This window comes from Rhodnius prolixus, unplaced genomic scaffold (assembly GCF_049639745.1).
Source record: "Rhodnius prolixus isolate KJV_2025 unplaced genomic scaffold, Rpr scaffold_22, whole genome shotgun sequence".
NCBI lineage: Eukaryota > Metazoa > Arthropoda > Insecta > Hemiptera > Reduviidae > Rhodnius > Rhodnius prolixus.
The window spans coordinates 2,050,029-2,069,041 of record NW_027411617.1 but is presented as its reverse complement, the minus strand read 5'-3'; the positions used below and the strand labels follow the sequence as shown (position 1 = coordinate 2,069,041).

Below are 19,013 nucleotides of genomic sequence, written 5' to 3'. Positions count from 1 at the left end.
TTTTGCTCGGATCGACTTGAAATTTTAGGACAACATTCCTGAGATACTATACTTTAATATAAAAAAATAAGAAATAAATCGATTTTTTCAAATTTCTGACTGCCTATAACCCCTTAATACATTACCTTTATACGAACATCGTAAATCATTATGTTCGAATCTAATGTCCTGCAGATTCAGGACTCATATCAATATAGACTGCTGAAATCGTCCTGTACAAAATACATACAAATAACTAAGAAGTACTCTAGAACGAATTTCCTTTGTTTTCCTTTCTGAGACACAGACTAATTTAAATTTATTTTTCCTGTTTCAGATTGAATCCACACTAAACATGGAAATAGATAATATCCAGCATCCAGAGTTAATCATCCGAGCAGTTGGTACTTCACTCACATTACTGGCTAAATCAGAAGATTATTGCTGTTTTTGCAAACGATCGGGTAAGTTGTAACATTTTATTCACTATGGTTTTTGTAAAAATACGGATGGGATACTTAAAAACATCTTTTACGTCTCTTTGATTGGAGTTATCATCCAAGTACTTGCTGCAAGGTCAGGTGATGGATAGTTGTAGTTTGATCGGAGATTTTGACAGAATAAAGAGGAAGAAGTACTGTACACATTATGTCAGTGAGAACTGATTATGACCAAGAGTTTGGCTCTTCAGAGATGAGGAAATCATGTACTCATGATCTCCTCACTTGGCTCCCAAGTCTTGTTAAACAGATACTAGATCTGGGCGCGGTGTCACAATACATGTTTGGGGTCACGATGTTGCAGGCTTTTTGTTTCTTCGTAGATGGGATTCAGATGTGATGATTTTTAGATTAAAAAAACACCGTCGCTTACTCTGGTGTATCAGTAATTTTTCCATCTCCTCTGGAAAATCCAGGTCCACCCAGTGGAAATCTAAGGGTACGTTCACAACTGAGCTGTGAGCATGGATGATAGCGGAGATGATAGCAGTGAGGCATCAGCGCTTAAAGAAAAACATAATACATTCAAATGTGAGCGTGCACAACGAAGCTGCGACTAGTGACTCATACGCGCTGCTATAAACGAGCATAGATGATAGAATTAAATATTTCATTTTTCTGCTAGCTGAACTCCAGTATCGGAGCTTCAAAATGGACGTAGAAAAATTAATTAGTGCTGTCTTTACTCATTATTTCTTGTTATTTACTTTTAAACAATATTTTGTTTTTTTAAATCGTGCTTTCATTTATTTTCATGTGTATTTATTTGTTTTTTCTCAATAAAACCTTACCTAAGAGTAATCACTAGTTTTTCTTCTATGGTTACAGGATTTCCATGACAATTTTTCCTACGTTTTCTTAATTTTGACCTTATTTTTTCTAAAATATAGTCGAATGTGGGTGGACCCATCCTCACATGTACAAAACAACGATCCGGATAATTTCTAAGTTCCTTATATAAATGGTGAAATTCACCCAAAGTACTTCGTTTTTTATTTATGGGCTGTACATGATATTTTCTAAAGCGTTTTTTCTTTAAAATATACCATTTCGTTGCTGCTGAACATAAAAACTCTTCTTCACTATTCGGACATGTTACATGTATCACAGCTTCGTTGTGCACACTAATCAGCGATTATATTTTACTCTACAGTTAGCATCTCTGCTATCATCTATACTCACAGTTCCGTTGTAAACGTACCCTAAGGATTAGAAGTCCTTGATCAGCGAAGTTGATCTGGAGTTCGGCTGAGATTGATTTCGAACATTTTTCAAACGGATCAATTAGTCGAAAATGTGTACATAATATTCAGCACATTTTTTCCTTAAAAACTGCTATTTTTATTGTTACAATATACAAAAAACTGCCAGTTGACATTAAAAACCGTTACTAAGGTCTAGAAAGGTGAGGAACTGTCCTGGCTGAATTCCCCTCCTGGGCGGTTCAGTTTATGGTCGGCCTGTAATTACTATTGATTACTGTGTGTAAGTGAGTGTTTAAACTGTGACCTATTAGTTGAAAGAGTCGTGTGTGTGTGTGTAACCATATTTATAGGTCATGCGGAAGTGGCGTGTATTCACCGGAAATACATTGGTCAGAGGAGTCTTGGTGGCCGTAATAAATAAAAATAATAAAACTAAGCCAGCACGAGATAAGGGCATTATATGGCCCTTGGAGGGCGGTTGGTTATTTTTAGGGCAACGGGAGTTATTTCCTCGTAACTCCTACACGCCGATAATCGCCCACTCTCAGATTTTCCTTTTATCTGTGATCTTGAATGGAAAATTCTAGTATTTCCTCATGCTTAAAACTGAATAATGTTTCTTTCTTCTTTTTTTTCCAGATCATTGGTTTTCTCTTCTGTGAAGTGTGTGCTGCAGAGAAGGAGAAGATGCTGGAAGGAATAACTGAGTGGAAACAGCGATTACTTCTATAGAGAAAGGAGTGTACGTGGACGTCGAATTAAATCCGCACGCGTGGTTTTATAGTTTACATTTTTTAGGCTAAGCGCGCATGCTCTGTTGAAGAAGACCATGTCCTACAGTGGTACAGGCACCGAACGAAAGCGGTTCTATTGCCGCGAGTGGGTGTTCATGAAACTGTCGCATATGGTTGAACAGAGGAAAACTGGTGGTGCTTTAATTGTCGGCGGACCAGGATCTGGTAAGTCGGCCATCTGCGCAGAGATTGTCTGCCCTACGGCCGGACATACGGGCAGGCCGCAACGTTCCTTGAACAGAAGACTGTTGGCTCATCACTCATGTCAAGCGCACGACCGATCCTCCTTGAGCGTACAGCAGTTTGTGCTGAACTTGGTGAGGCAGCTGGCCAACAAGGATACACCGCCTTTCACAGCGCTTGCTGATCAACTGAGGTCCGACCCTGAGGTTAGTACATGCGTAATGTAAGGCGATGTAGAGGATTTTGTAAAGTTCAACTTAACACATTTGTATTTTCAATTTGTTATATTATAAAAACACCTCTCACTGTAGATATCAAACACATTGCATCTAATGATTGGTTCTAAATACAGCTGATTGGTTCCAAATACAGCTGTTCAATTAAAAATTATCTTACAGACAAAAATATCTTAAATGGATCGGTACGAATTTTGATTCATCAATTAAATTACTTCAAAAAGAATTAATTAGCTATTGTTTCAAATTCAGATTCAAGCAGTGCTTAGCCCGGAAGCACTTCACCAAGATCCGGACGACTGTTTCCGTCGGTCCGTACTGATTCCATTGGCTCAAGTTCAGCCACCACCTTCACAAACCTTCTTCCTATTGGTTGACTCCGTCGACGAAGCATCCTTCGCCACAGCTGGCCGGCCATCTTGTGCAGGAAGTGGTTCTAGTAAAACTGTAGCCGATCTGTTGGCTACCAGCCATCATCTGCTGCCACCTTGGTTGCTACTCTTTATCACCGCTAGACGCCAAAGTAAACATGTTGCTAAAGCGTTCTCTTCCTACAAAAGGATATGTATAGACGACCTTAGGAAATCCCAGGTAATTACAGTAGTTTATTTTCATTCACAAAATTTTATTGTAAGATAAATAGAGTTAAACTAATTATGGTGTATAATCAAAGGTTGTCCGCGATGTGCAACAATATATCCTGCTGCGACTGGAAAGCGAAGAATGTCTACGCAGGCAGATGTGCCATGGTACTGCTGAAACTCTAAATCAGTTGCATATCAAGAGTAACGGCTGCTTTCTCTACTTAGAAAGGGTACTGGACGGTGTTTCCGATGGCTGTATAGTTCTGCGAGAAGTTCGTGATATTCCAGGTACTCTAAATGGACTGTACCTGTGGTTATGCCAACGATTGTTAACTGCGAAACATTTCGCCAAGGTAGAGTTCGCTTTTCAGTATTCATTCATTCAAACTTAATAATGATCTACTCGTCACGATCTGAGCTGGACCCCCCAACTACTTTAGAAATGTTTTTCAGTATTAATCGCAGTATGCAATTCTTTCGTTTACAGGTACGACCTTTACTGAACGTAATACTCGCATCCGAACGAGGTCTAACCGAAGCAGAAGTTTCAGCAATTTTGTCTACTTGTGACAGCGGTCTGAGTAAAGAAGATTTGAAAAGAAGGTGTCAAGTGGCGAGAAGAGTGCTTAGCACGGCACCAGATCTTACTCTCAGGCCATTCCATAACAGTTTTGCTGAATGGCTGCTGGATGTGAAACATTGTACCCAAAGATATCTTTGTTCGGCTCCTTCTGGACACGCTATGATCATTATGCACCTTACCGCCAGGTAATGTATTGTACGACCGTGCTAAGTGACTTAAATCTAGTTTTAAAATTAGTTTAACCAATCAAACTTCTGTTACAGAGGGCCAACACTGTCGCCAAGTGAAGTGGAACGTCTCTCCTATCATCTGAGTTGTTTGCCAAGCTCAGTGCTGGGACCCTTGACTCCGCTTTGGCTGTTGGCGTCTGGAGCTCCACTGGATCTCTGCGACTCTAATCATCCAACCACTATGGAGTATCTGCGTGAAATTGAGGCCACTTGTAACCAGGTATGGGATACACTAGTTCTGGAAGTAATGAATGATCAGCTAGGGACCATGGATATGTTCCTTGGTACTGTTATGCCGCGGATGGTTTTGAGGTACTCAAGAGTGTAAACAAAGTGATTTTTTTTATGTGGGCGTTATCAATACCACTCAAAAAACGGGAAATCAAGCAAAATTCAGACTCACATTTGAGCTAAGTGACACCAAGTCTTTCGACAATATGGTTTTGGTCCAAATAATTAAGCAAGACCTTTACTGAAAAGATATTCAGTTTGTTTTTCAGAAAAACGGCTCCAACTTTTCTTCTTTGAACAATTTTCATGGTCTAGATCCTGTAAATTGTATTTAAAACATTTCCCCAGGGAAAATTAAGAAGTTCTGGTCAGAGGAAGTGTCATTTTAGGGTCCAGAAGGCCGCATTACCCTGGTAACACTAATTGGAATCTAATAAAAACCCAGTCTTGAAGAACGTCGTTTTGCCAGAAGTGCCTCTTTCAGAATGAAGTTTTTTAGATTTTAGCCATTTTTGAGTATAAATTCGTAAGTTTCAAGAAAAGGGTCAATGTCTAAATTGCGGGATGAACAAGTCGTGAGAAAGTTCGAGTTCACAATAAAGTTTTTTGCCCACTAGGGTGGCGCTTCAGAGTGCTTGGCCGAAACAGAATTACCAGAAACAATACCAGAGAGTCCTGGAGAAGTAAGCCTGCACTGGTTGGCTGCCGAAGGTGACCATGACAAACTGGAAGCAGCTCTTAGAGTGGACAGATCTGCACTGGAGATAACAGATAGACACGGACAGACTCCGCTGAATCTGGCTGCCAGACTTGGCCTTTATAACATTGTCAAGGTAGTAATGTGTTATTTTTTATTTTAAGTGAAGAGTTACCAAATTCAGCTTACGTATTGCGTTAAATTGCGCAGGTCCTTCTTGCGGCAGGAGCTGACGTGGATCATGCGGACTGTGACGGTTGGACGGCGTTGAGAGCGGCTGCATGGGGCGGACATACTCAGGTGAGAAGCAAAGAGACAATGCTCGAGCCCGATCTTTTAAGAATTTCTTCCTTGCTATAAGAACAAGTTGAAATTACATATCCTTGCCAGCACATTCCTCGATCAAAACCTAATAGTATGGGTGTTGGGTCTATTTTTGCACTGCTACTAAATTGTCCCCCACTGGGGCCAGATGTACCGATTGTTGATTTGAGATTATTTAACCACCAAAAAGTTGGTATGCTAGGGAGAGAAAGTACGGCAGAAAAGATGCTGGATGAATGAGATCAGGGAAGCCTCGTAGGGGTTAATGGCATAATAGAGGATTGAACCCCGAATAGAGACGAATGGAAGCGATATCGTCGAGGAATTTAACACGTATTCTCATGGTTTCAGGTGGTAGAATTAGTATTAGGAGCTGGCGCTTGTGTGGACAGTTGTGACCGAGACCAAAGAACGGCGCTGCGGGCAGCCGCCTGGGGCGGACATGCGGACATAGTTACCCTCTTGTTACAGGCTAATGCCGATGTGAGTTCTCAGTTTTTTGCTTGTAGATTTTGTGTGACACTTCACTATGAAAATTGCCAACAGTTCACCGTTTTCAATCTATTTTGCAGGTAAATAGAACCGATTGCGAAGGTAGGACTGCTTTAATTGCTGCTGCATACATGGGCCATGCAGACATTGTGGAGAAACTCTTAGACTATAATGCGGACATTAATCATCAGGACAGCGATGGAAGAACTGCACTCAGCGTTGCCGCGCTTTGTGTCCCAGCCAGTGAAGGTTACACAAAGGTTTGTTTCCATTACAGTTATAGGTTAACCTTAAAGGAGTTTCCCACTCAGCAGGTTTCTGTAATCCACCCTGTAGCTGTGAGCTTTACAAAAAGGCAAATTTAAACCGTGACAGTAGGTTGGAAACCTTCTAAAGAATTCGCTTGGAAAGTGGGGTTTTTCATCTATAATAAAAAACGCTTCTCGACTGTTAATAATCAATTGTATTGTTTTTAATGTGGAACAGGTGGTTAACATTTTATTAGAAAGAGGAGCTGACGTAGATCATGAAGACAAAGATGGTATGACTCCTCTCTTAGTTGCAGCTTTCGAAGGTCACAGGTAATACGAATACTTACTTCCCAGAAAGAATAGTATTGATTTTTAATATGTTTTTTCTTTCATTAATTGGACCAAGTTTTGATTTTCTTAGGGATGTTTGTGAACTGCTGCTTGAAGCGGAAGCTGATGTTGACCATGCCGATTCTGCCGGAAGAACAAGTTTATGGGCTGCAGCTTCCATGGGACACGCTTTAGTTGTTTCACTACTCCTATTTTGGGGTGCATCAGTGGATGCAATCGATCCAGAAGGGAGGACAGTACTGTTGGTTGCAGCTGCACAGGGCAGCGAGCCAGTTGTTAATCTCTTATTAGAGCGAGGTAAATTCATTATTTACTATATTATAGCTTCAAAAAACCTGATTTAGTTGAATGCAAGGTAGTAACTCGTAAAACTTTTAATATATGTAACTTTTTTTCTTTTTTTTTTTTCTAAAGGAATGGACGAACAACATCGTGATAACTGTGGCTGGTCTGCCCTGCATTACGCCGCCCTAGAAGGTCATTGTGAAGTGGTACGTTGTCTTTGTGCTGCAGGAGCAAGGCCCACTTGTGCTGATAACGATGGCAGAGCTCCTATCATGTTGGCCGCACAAGAAGGTCATGCTCAACTGGTCAAACAGTTGGTAGAAGAACATGGAGCGGACGTTGATCAACGGGCGCATGATAAGACCACAGCGCTTAGGTTTGTGGCCATCAACATTGCAGGTTCTAGAATCATTTTGGATTAAAAAAAATATTTATGTGGACCTGTTTTCGAGAAAACAGGCAATAAATTCAATAAAATCTAACGAAACACCAATTTTAATTTGGAATTTCTCATTTAATAAGAGTTTTAAATCGTACAGCATTCAATATAGTTTTTCATCCGCTTTGTTTTTTTTATAGATTGGCAGCTCTTCAAGGCCATCAAAGTGTGGTACGAGCGTTACTCAGCTATGGAGCCGATGTTAATGCCCAGGATGCCGATGGCAGAAGTACATTATATATTCTTGCTTTAGAGAATCGAATGCAAATGGCAGAATTCCTTATTGATCCAGGTGGTGCTGATATAGAAGTTAGAGATTTAGAGGTAAAGTAATTTATTTTTTATCCATTTACTTATAGACTCGGTCAGTACATTCTGTCCTTATTTGATTAAGTTTTCCCTAATAATACTTGTATCTATTCAAATAATATTTGCACTAAGTGTATTGTAACATTAGGTTAGAATTAACTTATGATTCTATAAAAAAAATAGAGTAGAAGTTAAAGAAAGTAAAATTGTATTCAATAAAAAAGATAAAGTGCATACTACGTAAATACTACGCCCAAGAATATACTGTTCTGCAATTCGGTTCTAATCTTTTAAAAGCATCTTTCAAATTTACATTTAAATGTAATTTCAGCCGACAACATTCATAAAATTCTTTTTATTCTTTAAACCGGAGTAATTCTCTTTTAATGAAAGTTTAGAATGAATTTTTGGATTCCTGAAATTAGGCATTCTCAAAACTTTTATTGTACAGAATGGATTTTTAAATACAATGGAATAAAGGCAATGGTTTGGTCTCCAGGTACATACAGAGAACCGAGTTAAATAATTTTATTTCAGTTTGGAAATAAATGTGGATCATTTGAGTTTGATTTTGTAAACTATTAGGATTGAATCCGTAAATTCAAATAAAGTCTATTTTAAAAATTTTCTTAGGGGCGCACAGCATTGCACGTTAGCGCTTGGCAAGGTCACACAGAAATGGTACAAATACTTCTACAAGTAGGCCATGCAGATCCGAATGCGATTGACAACGAAAGGAGAACACCGTTGCACTCTGCAGCCTGGCAAGGACATGCCCAAGTTGTACGGGTTTTGTTGGAAAACAATGCAAGAGCCGATGATACCTGTAACCAAGGTGCAACAGCATTAGGTTTGTATTTATGATTTGTGTTGATATTAATCATCAGTTTTGTCATAAATATCATCAAATCTCCCAGAATCATGTTCCTATCGTCTCTTCATCATCTTTACACAATTCTCTTCTCAGGCCTTTTCTTCTCTTCTGTCTTCTATCTGAAATTCCTCCTTTTAAGAGTGATCTGAAACACTTATCCTCAAGGGATGGTCACATCAATGAAATCTTCGAATATAAAGGTTCTAGAAGCTGTTTTTCTTTTCTTTCTTTATTTTATTTTATTTTATTTTATTGGTGTTTTCAAGGCTCCCAATAAAATTGCTTGTGTTAATTGCAATTGGTTTTGTCCAATCTTTTTTGTGAATTCACACCCGTAAAAGAAAGCGCTTAAAATGAAAGAATTATCTAAAAACAGACTTCTCAGAAAGAATTTGCTTTAAAGAAATTAATTTTAAAAAATTTCTTATAAATATTAGAAATCATTGGGTGGAGAAAGAACATTCTCAGTTTTTTGAGACCTTTGGTTGCTTTGAATCTAAAGACAACTTACTAATTTTTAACAGCTCCTTATGGCTACATAAACGGCTGGTATTCCACTTACCACTTGTTCAAATCCTTTCCATAATTTCACTTAAGTATTTTTTTTTTTTGTCTGAAAACAGGAATAGCCGCCCAAGAAGGACACGAAGAGTGTGTGAGAGTGCTACTGTCTGTCGGAGCAGATCCTAACCATTGCGATCAGTGCGGAAGAAACGCTCTTCGAGTGGCTGCCAAGAGTGGACATCAAGCAGTCGTCCGATTGCTGGAACAAGCCACATCATCTTCTGCTAACGTTGTAGTTCCTCCAAGTACACTTCCAATACCTAATGGTAATTTGTTGTATAGTTTGTCATAAGAATTAGGTTGGAGTGTTTGACGCTTATTTTTAGTGAGAGATAGCCGAATTAATGTTCTTCTTTACATTAAAACTGTGAGTCACTTTGTTAGAGAATATAGAAATTGAGCAGGACGTAGACTTCGATTAAAGTGTTCGATATGGCAGGGCATAGCTTATGCTTTATTAATTCCATATTGAGGTTCCCTCTCAGAAGAATATCAAGAATGCTTTTTATACGTAGGAGGATCTAGAAACCAGCAAAAAGATTATATAAGTATTTATTAGATCTTAAGATGTTAGATTAAGTTGGAAAGAAGGTCAAAAGATTATTTATTTAATCGGATTAATAAAAAAAAAACATCTCTTTGATGAATCCAGTAAAATGAAAAATTATATTTTAATATTCTTAAGGTTCCAAAAAAATTTTGCAGGTGCAATATTGTGTCCAAGTGCTCCGTGTCTGCAAGAGTCGCCCGATATTGCTGGCAAAAGAAGATCTCTTGTCTCCAGTGACAGTAGTAATCTTACGAATAGCACCAGGAGTTCTCATAAGGATGTTCAGGTTAATCGATTTAATCGAAGTAAAATCTATTATAAAGATAAGAAAGTTTTATTGCTGGTTTCTTTTATTATTCTGAGCAAATTCACTTTTTATGTCAAATAAACTTAAACAAGAAAAGGTTGAAACTTATTAGTACTTAAACATTTTAAAAATCCTGCTATCTAAACTACAATCCCTCTCTTTTTCCAATAGCACCCTCCGTTGGTTCCAATCCTTCCTGTCTAATCGTTCCCAATTCGTTGTCACTCCCGATAGTAATCCTTCTTCACTTCTTCCTTTGTCACGCGGTGTACCTCAAGGTTCTTCCCTATCTCCCACCCTCTTCTCAATTTACATCAATGACCTTCCTCTTTCCATCTCTCATTCCCAGTATCACCTCTATGCTGATGATTTTCAGATTTACATATCCTTTTCCCCGTCGGATTTGTTTGAAGCTGTATTTAAACTTCAAGAAGACCTCAATAATATCTCAGCATGGGCCACGAACAATAAGCTTACCCTGAATGTAGAAAAGACCAAAGCTATAGTTATTGGCTCCAACCCACTCCTTAAATCATTGGCTCCTCTTCCTAATCTTTTCCTTTACAATACCCCAATAAAATATTGTTCCTCTGTGAAAAACCTTGGTATCACTTTCGATCAAAACCTATCCTGGAAAAACCATGTTTCCCAAATCTCTCGTCATTCCATCCATATCCTTAAGCAGTTTAATAGTTCCCGTCACCTTTTTCCAATTAAGACCCGGCAACTCCTAGTTTCCTCTCTTATATTCCCCCATTTCGACTATGGTTGTTTAGTGTATGGCGGTCTTTCTGGTGATATTGAAGCTAAGCTTAAGCGCCTCATGAACTGCTTCATAAGATTTATTTTCAGCATTTCCAGAGACTCTCGCATTTCGCACTGCTACGATGAGTTGAAGTGGCTTTTTCCTGTCTATCGCCGCCAATATTTTTTGGCTTCTTTCCTTTTTCAAGTCATCCAGTCTCAAAGGCCTTCCTATATTTTTCAACTCCTTAAGTTTAAATCCTCCATCCATTCCCGTAACACTAGATCTCGCCCATCTGATCTCTATATTCCCTCTCACCGTACCTCATCCTTTGACAAGTCCTTCCTCATACGTGCTACCTCTCTCTGGAACTCCTTGCCTTCATCTGTCCGCCATGCTCCTACCCTATCCATCTTTAAATCCCGTCTATTCAGTTATCTCCTTTCTATTCAGCTTCCTCCGAAATTCTAATTGTTTTAATTTATTTCCTTAATTTCTGCTGTTTTATTATTTTATTTTTACTTTCATTTTCACTTATTATATTTTCACTTTTGTAAATATTTATTTATTTAATTTCTGTATAATCACAGGCCAAACTATTAAGGCCTCTAATTGTACCTGTGTTTATTCTTAGGGGACAATTGTCCCAGAATAATAAATTTCTTTTCTATTCTATTCTATTCTATTCTAATTTTAACTCTAAAGAGAATTAGGCTCAATATATTTAAATAATATTAACATTGTGTTGCATTTAAATATGCAGGGCCAATTATCTTTTACTCAACAGTTGGAACATTGTTCGAGAAGATCCAAAATTTTAAGTCCACTTCAATCACAACCGCCAAGTCCTATCTACGCTTCGCCGCCCACAAGTCCTCATAATCCTTGTAGTAAGTATATATTCTTGAGATAAAATTACAATTATAATAGAAAAAAAAAACATTTATATAAATAAAAACAAATAATATTTAAAGGAAACTTGTATAATTTATTGTTATAGATGATCATTTCTCACGAGATACCCACATGAGGATCATATTAGGCAACAAAACATCACCAACTAGAGACAGGTGACCAGTTCATATCCGTTCTTATTAGTTTCTAACTTTCTCATACTAGGTAAGAGAAAGAAAAGCGAGTTCCAATTTACTCGAAGAGTTTTTAGAAAGTTTGAAACTCTCGAAAAGATGATGACATTCCATGAAATATTAACTCGCTTGGTTTTTTGCTCGAACTCGGCAGCATCCAAATTTACGTGTTAATTCACGTATTACTCTTAACTGTTAATCTTTCCATAGATTATTGTCATTCCAAAACTTGAACCTATTATGTAAAACCTAATCTTTTTTTAAAATCTGAATTAAATTTTTAAAATTTATTTTCATCATTCAACTTTCAGATCGAGTAAACCAAAGAGAAACGGAATAGTAACCAATCCAGCTTTAAGAATAGTACCAGCTATTAGAAATGGTTTAGAATTTGCGGCAGGACGTTGGGGCAGTAACAATAGTGCTACACCATCAAATAGTTTTCAGTGGAGAAAAGAGACACCGCTTTAGCAAAGGTTAGACTTCTATCTTCGGTTTTACTTACTGTTTACTGCTGATGTAGGTAGTAGGTGAAAAATTGGAGACATTGATTTCTTTAGTATATTGAAAAAATGATTTGCATCAGTTTTTCTTTTTAGTACCACTTATTAAACATTTGTAATATGTGTTACCAAAATTCTGTGTCAGAAATTACTAGTAGACCCAGAATATAATGAAAAGGGATTTTAAAAAAGAATTAGACTGGATAATACAAAGTTTCTTCTTTTCCTAAGAGCAATTAGCAATTTTATTCGCTAGATGAGCAAGATAAGACTTTTGTACAAAAGAAAAGCATTGTGTTCTGAGGAGATGATGTGAGGGAGTTAGGAAAACGGTGTGATTGCAATCTAGTGCAAAGAGCTTCACTAGCACAAGGTTTTTAGTATTTTAAAGAGAGAAGCATTCCATCCCTAGGGATTGCTTGGAAGACTGGGAGCTCAGATGTTGGAGGCAGGCTGAAATTCTACTTCTGGGAGCGAAATATTAGTCTTAGATACTGCAACTAAGGGCTCAATATTAATAAAAATTAATTGCTTAAATTATATTGTAAGAAGAAATGGTTTTTTTTGTCCCAAATCAAATTTTTATTATGATTATTTATTTTATTATCTGATTACAGGGACCTAACCTATCCTGGAAGAACCTTCATTAGTTAAATAGCTAAATTAGTAAGGGAATCAAGTCGAAAGTTTGTTTCGCTTTGCAAAACTAACGGCCATTAAATTTAATGTTAGTTGTTGTATATGTATTTAAATATTATTTTTTAATTAGTTTTCAACTTTATTTTTTGTTTCATAAAAAAATATATATATATTGAAAATATGGCCTATTATAAAAAAAATTTTAGTAGCCAAGTATTTTGGAAAATACATCACAATTATTATTACTATATTTATATAGTTTTATTTTTAAAAAGGAAAAACTATTGAAAATTAGCCTACACTATTCTTATCAATCCATGTAAATAAAATCTACTCTAAAAAGAAACACATAAAATGCCTCATTTCAGATATATATAAATATATATATATATATATATATATATATATACGTATATATAAACAAACTAAATTCCTACCAAAGATTTAAAATCTCGTAAAGGTGTTTTTTTTCTTCGTAATCTACCTGAAACTCGAATCAAAGTTAGAGCCAGAGTTAGTTAATAACTTTAACCATCTTGTGTTCTGTCTTCAGTATGTTTCAGTATTAGCTGTGTTGGTTCTTGCTTACTTTGTGTTTTACTGTTTGTTATTTAATTTGTTTCAATTAATACAAATTTACTGGTACAGAAAATCAAAAAAACAAAATGAAATCAGTAATTGAAAATTTTATTTAATATTTCTGTACTTTAATGAACAAACTCTAAAGGAAAACTTCATTAGTGTTGAGCGTACTTATTATCTCCGCTTGATTTTCACGAAAATCTATTCTTCAGAATGTGTAAATCGGATATTCATGTATTTCAACGTGAAAATGTAAATGCTTGAAAATCAAGTGAAATTTTGTGCCCCGTACACCAGGTTGAACTAGCCTTAGTAAAAAAAAAAAAAAAAAAAAAAGGAATAAGTAATTCTTTGCCTCGCTAAAATAATCATTGAATCCCGCCTAGAAATACTTTTTTCTCAAACCGGGAATATTTCAATGGAGTTGTTCAATATCTGGGGATATGTGCCCATAATTGAAAACCCCCTAATAGTGGATTAGTTACCTAAATGGAACAAAAAATTTTTTTAATAATAACTTTTAGTTACACTTAAAATCTACTGCACGATATTAACCTGAACTGCAAATATAACACTGAAATAACCCTCGCACGATTCTTCCCGTAAACCAGTTAACTATTTCAACCTTGTTGGGAAAATGTGTCCCCCTACAAACATGACGAATATATTTGTTACAAAATTAACTGCCGATGGTCACTACTGAAACACGCATGACGAATATACTCCGTCATAACACAAAATTTTTTTCACTTTTTTCATGACGAATATCTTCGTCATAAACAGTTAACTTGATTAATTAACTAACGTACGACTTAAAAACCTTTATTACTCTAGTGTACATCTATACTAGACTATTACTGACTTCCGCATACCACGTGTGCATTGGAACTAGTAAGATCGGAATGAATAAGCAGCAAGTTTTCTAAAGTAAAGTGTTGCTCATTGCCTTAGGAAGAATCTTGGTTCAAAACGAAATGAGCAAATTTACTGTGGGTGCTGCAAGTACCCCACAGTAAGTAAAAGACGTTGGATAACAGACTGATAACCGCTAAAACCTTAACTACCACAGAGGTATTTCCAAACTGACAGCTAGAGATAATTTTAAATGTAGATTGTTTTTACGATTAAAAGCGGTGCATTTCTGATCAAAATGGCACATATAAGCACATAGGTAGATGATCCGAGCTTTCTTTGGATAGAGAAAGAGCTCTTAGAACTACACACTGTGGATATTTGACGGATATTACAGTATCTTCTTAATGTTGGAAATAAATGGCACTACGCTTGCAATATTCTCTCGTATCGTCAGTATTTCTGTTTAAAGTTTCGAACAAAAACCACAAACAGTAACAGATTAACCACCTTTCAAAAGATTAAAGGTAAAAATTAGTATTTCCTGATTCTAAAAGAGGATTAGTAACCAAACTTACTCTGGGATAGATTACTAAAAATTTAAAAAAAAAACACCTTAAGAACATATTTTCCTATTGTCAACCAGAATTATATTTGTAACTAGAAAAATTCTGTTAAACAAAATTATTTGGCAAATCTTAAATCAATGTGCAAATGAATATCTCTCATTGCGCATACGAAACAGTATTAGTATAGTTTAATAATATAATAAATCATTTATTATAGGGTTACCAACCTTCATTCATAAAAAATAAAACAAAAAAATAAAGTATATTTAAGTAAAAATCAATTTGATGAAATACAAAATATATTTATGTATTTGGCTGTGCATTAAATGGCTAAAATGATCAAGAAAAAGAATTGACTTTTTTTTTTTAGAATATATAATAATGTACTATTGATAATACAAAATAATAATGAAATCTAGGATTATATGCTACCACATATTACTATATACCTAAATACTGCGAAGAAAATTAAATTAAATATATATATAAATATGAAAATGCTATAGTTTTCTAGATCCAGAAAATTTCTTAATTATATTAAAAACATATACATATATATTTATAAAAGAATGTTTCTAATTTTTTATCAATGGAGATTCAATTATTTACAAATTCATAGTTATGAATTTGCGTGAAATTGCTAGCTAAAGATACTATGAATGTGTAGCGACAGTATCCTTATGGATCCATTAAATCTTGCTGGATATTAATTATTTTTTTGGAAGGTTTTGGTTATGATTCTTTCAGTTAAGTGATTATGGTTGTTCTAAAAACCTGTTTTACTTGGTTGAGTCCAAAGTAGACGTTTATCTATCCATCAGATCAGGGCCGGATTTTCCTATAGGCTAACTAGGCTTCAGCCTAGGGCCTCAAGATCAAGAGAGGCCTACATTCAAATTGTTAGCAAAATTAAAATTACACTATTCTAAAAAACAGTGAACACTAAAACACAGTGGTGATGTATTTTATTATCTCTCATGTAATTAACAAAAATGGAAGGTGAAAGGGCCTCATAAGTGAAATAGCCTAGGGCAGGGGTCGGCAACCCACGGCTCGCGAGCCGCATGCGGCTCTTTTAACCAAATTTTGTGGCTCTTCAGCCTGTCTAAAATATACGTATTGTATATTTCAATTTTATCGAAACAAATGAAAATTTCATTTATTAAAGTAAAGATATTTTTTCAAAAAGAATTTTAAATGTGATAGGTTTGAAATTGAATAGAATTATATTAAAATACAGTACGTAATTATATAGTACTGCCGCCATTTTCATTCAAACACAGGTTTAGTTATTATTTATTTGTTAATTTACTTTGCAATATGTGAAAATAAATAAATAAAACATTTAAACGTTATTGAATATCATAAAATAATAATTTGTGAATACAAATGATCTACTACAACTTTTTACACTATCATCCTTGCGGCTCTTGGTAAGATTAATTTAAATTATTTAAGAAGAAATGGCTCTCTACTTGAAATAGGTTGCCGACCCCTGGCCTAGGGCCTCTTTTCTGCATCAGATAGATAGATTTTTAAGAGTGGACCACTGTTTTCGAGGCCCAATTGTGCTTTATTTTGTTTCTAATTCAGAGGCCAATTTCTTTTTTATGTGTCGACCAAGGCAAACTTCAGATCTCTTCCGATTATAATTGCGTTGACAGATCTCAAAGCTAAGCTCTGTTGGCGTCTTGTTCTTACTTAAAAATGTAACATTATGTTTGCTCCAAAAATAACACATTTAAAAACAAGAATTTTAAATAATTGAATCTCTATTTAAAAAAATAAATAAATAAAGTATGATTACGTCTAAAAAATAAAAAAAAATTAAGGGAAGTCCAAATTAAAAAAAAAGTTTTTAAAATCTCTGAAAGCTTTAACAAAACAAGTTCAAAAAAAAAAAAAAAAAATTCTCTACAATGCGCTGAGGCTTGTAAATTATATTTTTCACTTCCAAAAATGAATTTTTAATATACAAAAACAAGACAGTTAGTTACGAGAGTGGTAGTACTGAGTGGTTAATAATGGTGGTAACAGAACTTGCGAGCAATTGAAAGAACTGTAACCTGGTATTGAATTACCTTACCTTAGTTTTTTTTTTAATACGATAACATTTCGAATTTATTACTTTTTTTTATAAACAAATGTTAACAGTGTATAATATTTTCTGTGCAAACATATTAGTTAAAGAAAATAAAATATACCGCCGTGTACTTTAGATGATTTGATTACTGAAGATAAATTATGAAAAATTAGCTTTTCATAAGAGAGGTAAGCAAAAATGTAATATGACCATTTTTAAGTTGGCTTTAACAAAAAAAAAAAAAAAATTAAGCCTTTAATAAATGATATTAACCAGTAACTTAATAATTGTGAGATTAAAAAGAAAATAAATTAACAGGGAGAAAATGTATAGTGCTTGTATATTTATATAAAAAAAAAAGGTGATTTTATTTATATAAAACTTGTATATGGAAGACTGGAACTATTTGAAAATTTAAAAGATTGGTTAAAACGTAGGTTTTTCTTTTTCTTTTTTGTTTTGTTTTAATTTTTAGACGTGAACGTATTTAGCGAGAGGAAACCAAGCCTTTTTTTTTTTGTTCTAAAATATTTTCATATTTCTGTTTCTATTTTGGTTAGTTTGAACTTGTTTAGAAACACTGCATCTTCGTTAAATGAACTAAGCCTTGTTTACGGCCAGTATCCAGTATTGTGGAAAATTATTTTCTTGTTATTTTCTTTACTTCCTTTTACCCAGATAAGGAGGAGGAGATATGTCAAATTTTCAAAATTATATTTTCACCCAGAAAATACGATTTGAGGTCCCCAGTTGATCTGCACCAGATTATATCTTGTATCTAGCTAGCACGTCCTCTCTATTTTATAGTATTATAGTAACCCGGCGTTTTCAGGTACCCAGAACTTTTAATATGGTTGCAGTAGTTCTAAACTTAATTTTTTTGTTTTTTTAATCATTAAATTAGATATTATTGTATATGTTTGAAAGTTGATAGTGTTAAAAAATAAATAAATTTAAGTAGTATATTTAAAAAAACAAATTGTACATTTTGTGTCAGATTAAAAAAAAAAAATACTCTTTTAAACACAAGATTAATTAATATTTTATAGCCAAAATGAATCTAGTTGTACTATTAAAGCAATTAGCTAACATAATTGAATGAAAATTGGATTTGCAGGAAAAAAAGAAAAGAAAATCATGAACTTAAAACAAAAACTTTACCAAAAAAGTTTTCCTTGAATTGAAAAAATAAAAATAATACTTTGCACAATGTAGATGTTGATATATAGCCTAAAAATTAGGTGGTTTCATTTTAGGTGTATAGAGACAAAAAAAAAAAAAGCGTTATTTATCTATGAAAGAACCGGGACAAAGTGTTTTACCTATATTTATAGGAAAATGTAAATTTTCAAGGCATTCCGAAGTGTTTGAATTCTTTTAAAACTTTTTTTTTATCTGTTTTCAGTCCTGAAGAGAGATTCAAAGATATGTTAAACACATATTGGGAGACCTAATTTCAAACCTTTACCTAAATATAAAATGGAATATGTCAGCATTCTCAGATGTATGGGTTTCAGGACTGACAGCTATTTACAGGAATTATGATTTATTATATAATGAATATATTATATAATAATTTATGAAATACGGGGGGGGGATAAATATTTTTATATAATTTGGTGTGGTTTTATGAAACTGTGCTGGATTGTTTGAAATCATTTATTTAGTTCGGGTATTTTGATATTTACTAATATTTTATTCAGATTACTGACTAACTCTTATGTTCCCTGTACCAATCCCCAAACAGGAGATGAAGACCCTAAGGGCTTTCCAGCCGAATGGAAAAGAGCCATTCCCCGGTCTGCCTGCAATATCTGCAGTGCGCTGAGCTCTTCCCAAACAGTCCTCCTCCTCCTATCAGAGAGTGCCTCCTCTGTCCTCCTAAGAGTACGAGTATCGGTTTTTATGTGGTATATATATATATAGTTTCTCCCAACAACCACTTCATATTTATTGGAAAAATCCAGGAGTCCAGAAGTTTTTC

General features: G+C 34.9%; 2 protein-coding genes across 4 annotated transcripts in view; both read left to right on the top strand.

Annotated features, from left to right (window-relative positions):
- The first annotated feature begins 294 nt into the window (after positions 1 to 294).
- LOC141457557 (uncharacterized) lies at positions 295 to 13,868 on the top strand. Of its 3 annotated transcripts, none has more exons than XM_074134712.1 (21): positions 295 to 443; positions 2,324 to 2,867; positions 3,150 to 3,488; positions 3,571 to 3,834; positions 3,969 to 4,249; positions 4,328 to 4,514; positions 5,143 to 5,358; positions 5,433 to 5,522; positions 5,898 to 6,029; positions 6,119 to 6,298; positions 6,525 to 6,619; positions 6,711 to 6,937; positions 7,055 to 7,301; positions 7,505 to 7,688; positions 8,307 to 8,523; positions 9,171 to 9,377; positions 9,817 to 9,947; positions 11,477 to 11,603; positions 11,714 to 11,783; positions 12,113 to 12,277; positions 12,922 to 13,868. In XM_074134712.1, exons 2-20 carry the CDS (start codon positions 2,514 to 2,516, stop codon positions 12,270 to 12,272), a joined length of 3,708 nt encoding a protein of 1,235 aa, XP_073990813.1. In that variant the 5' UTR covers positions 295 to 443; positions 2,324 to 2,513; the 3' UTR covers positions 12,273 to 12,277; positions 12,922 to 13,868. The 3 variants fall into 3 exon arrangements, with proteins under 3 accessions (XP_073990813.1, XP_073990814.1, XP_073990812.1); XM_074134713.1 differs by having other exon boundaries at positions 6,696 to 6,937; positions 11,501 to 11,603; XM_074134711.1 differs by having other exon boundaries at positions 6,696 to 6,937.
- The window catches only part of LOC141457560 (ATP-binding cassette subfamily G member 4), an 86,114-nt gene continuing 80,494 nt past the window's right edge, over positions 13,394 to 19,013 (top strand). Inside the window, exon 1 of the mRNA XM_074134719.1 lies at positions 13,394 to 17,217. The gene's annotated coding sequence lies outside the window, so the exon portion shown is untranslated. The remainder of the gene's footprint in view (positions 17,218 to 19,013) is intronic.

Coding starts and splice junctions, on each gene's coding strand:
- LOC141457557 (XM_074134711.1), top strand. CDS start 2,514: ATGTCCTACAGTGGTACAGGCACCGAACGAAAGCGGTTCTATTGCCGC. Junction 7,689..8,306: donor TAGAAGTTAGAGATTTAGAG/GTAAAGTAATTT, acceptor AAATTTTCTTAG/GGGCGCACAGCATTGCACGT. Junction 11,784..12,112: donor ACATCACCAACTAGAGACAG/GTGACCAGTTCA, acceptor TTCAACTTTCAG/ATCGAGTAAACCAAAGAGAA.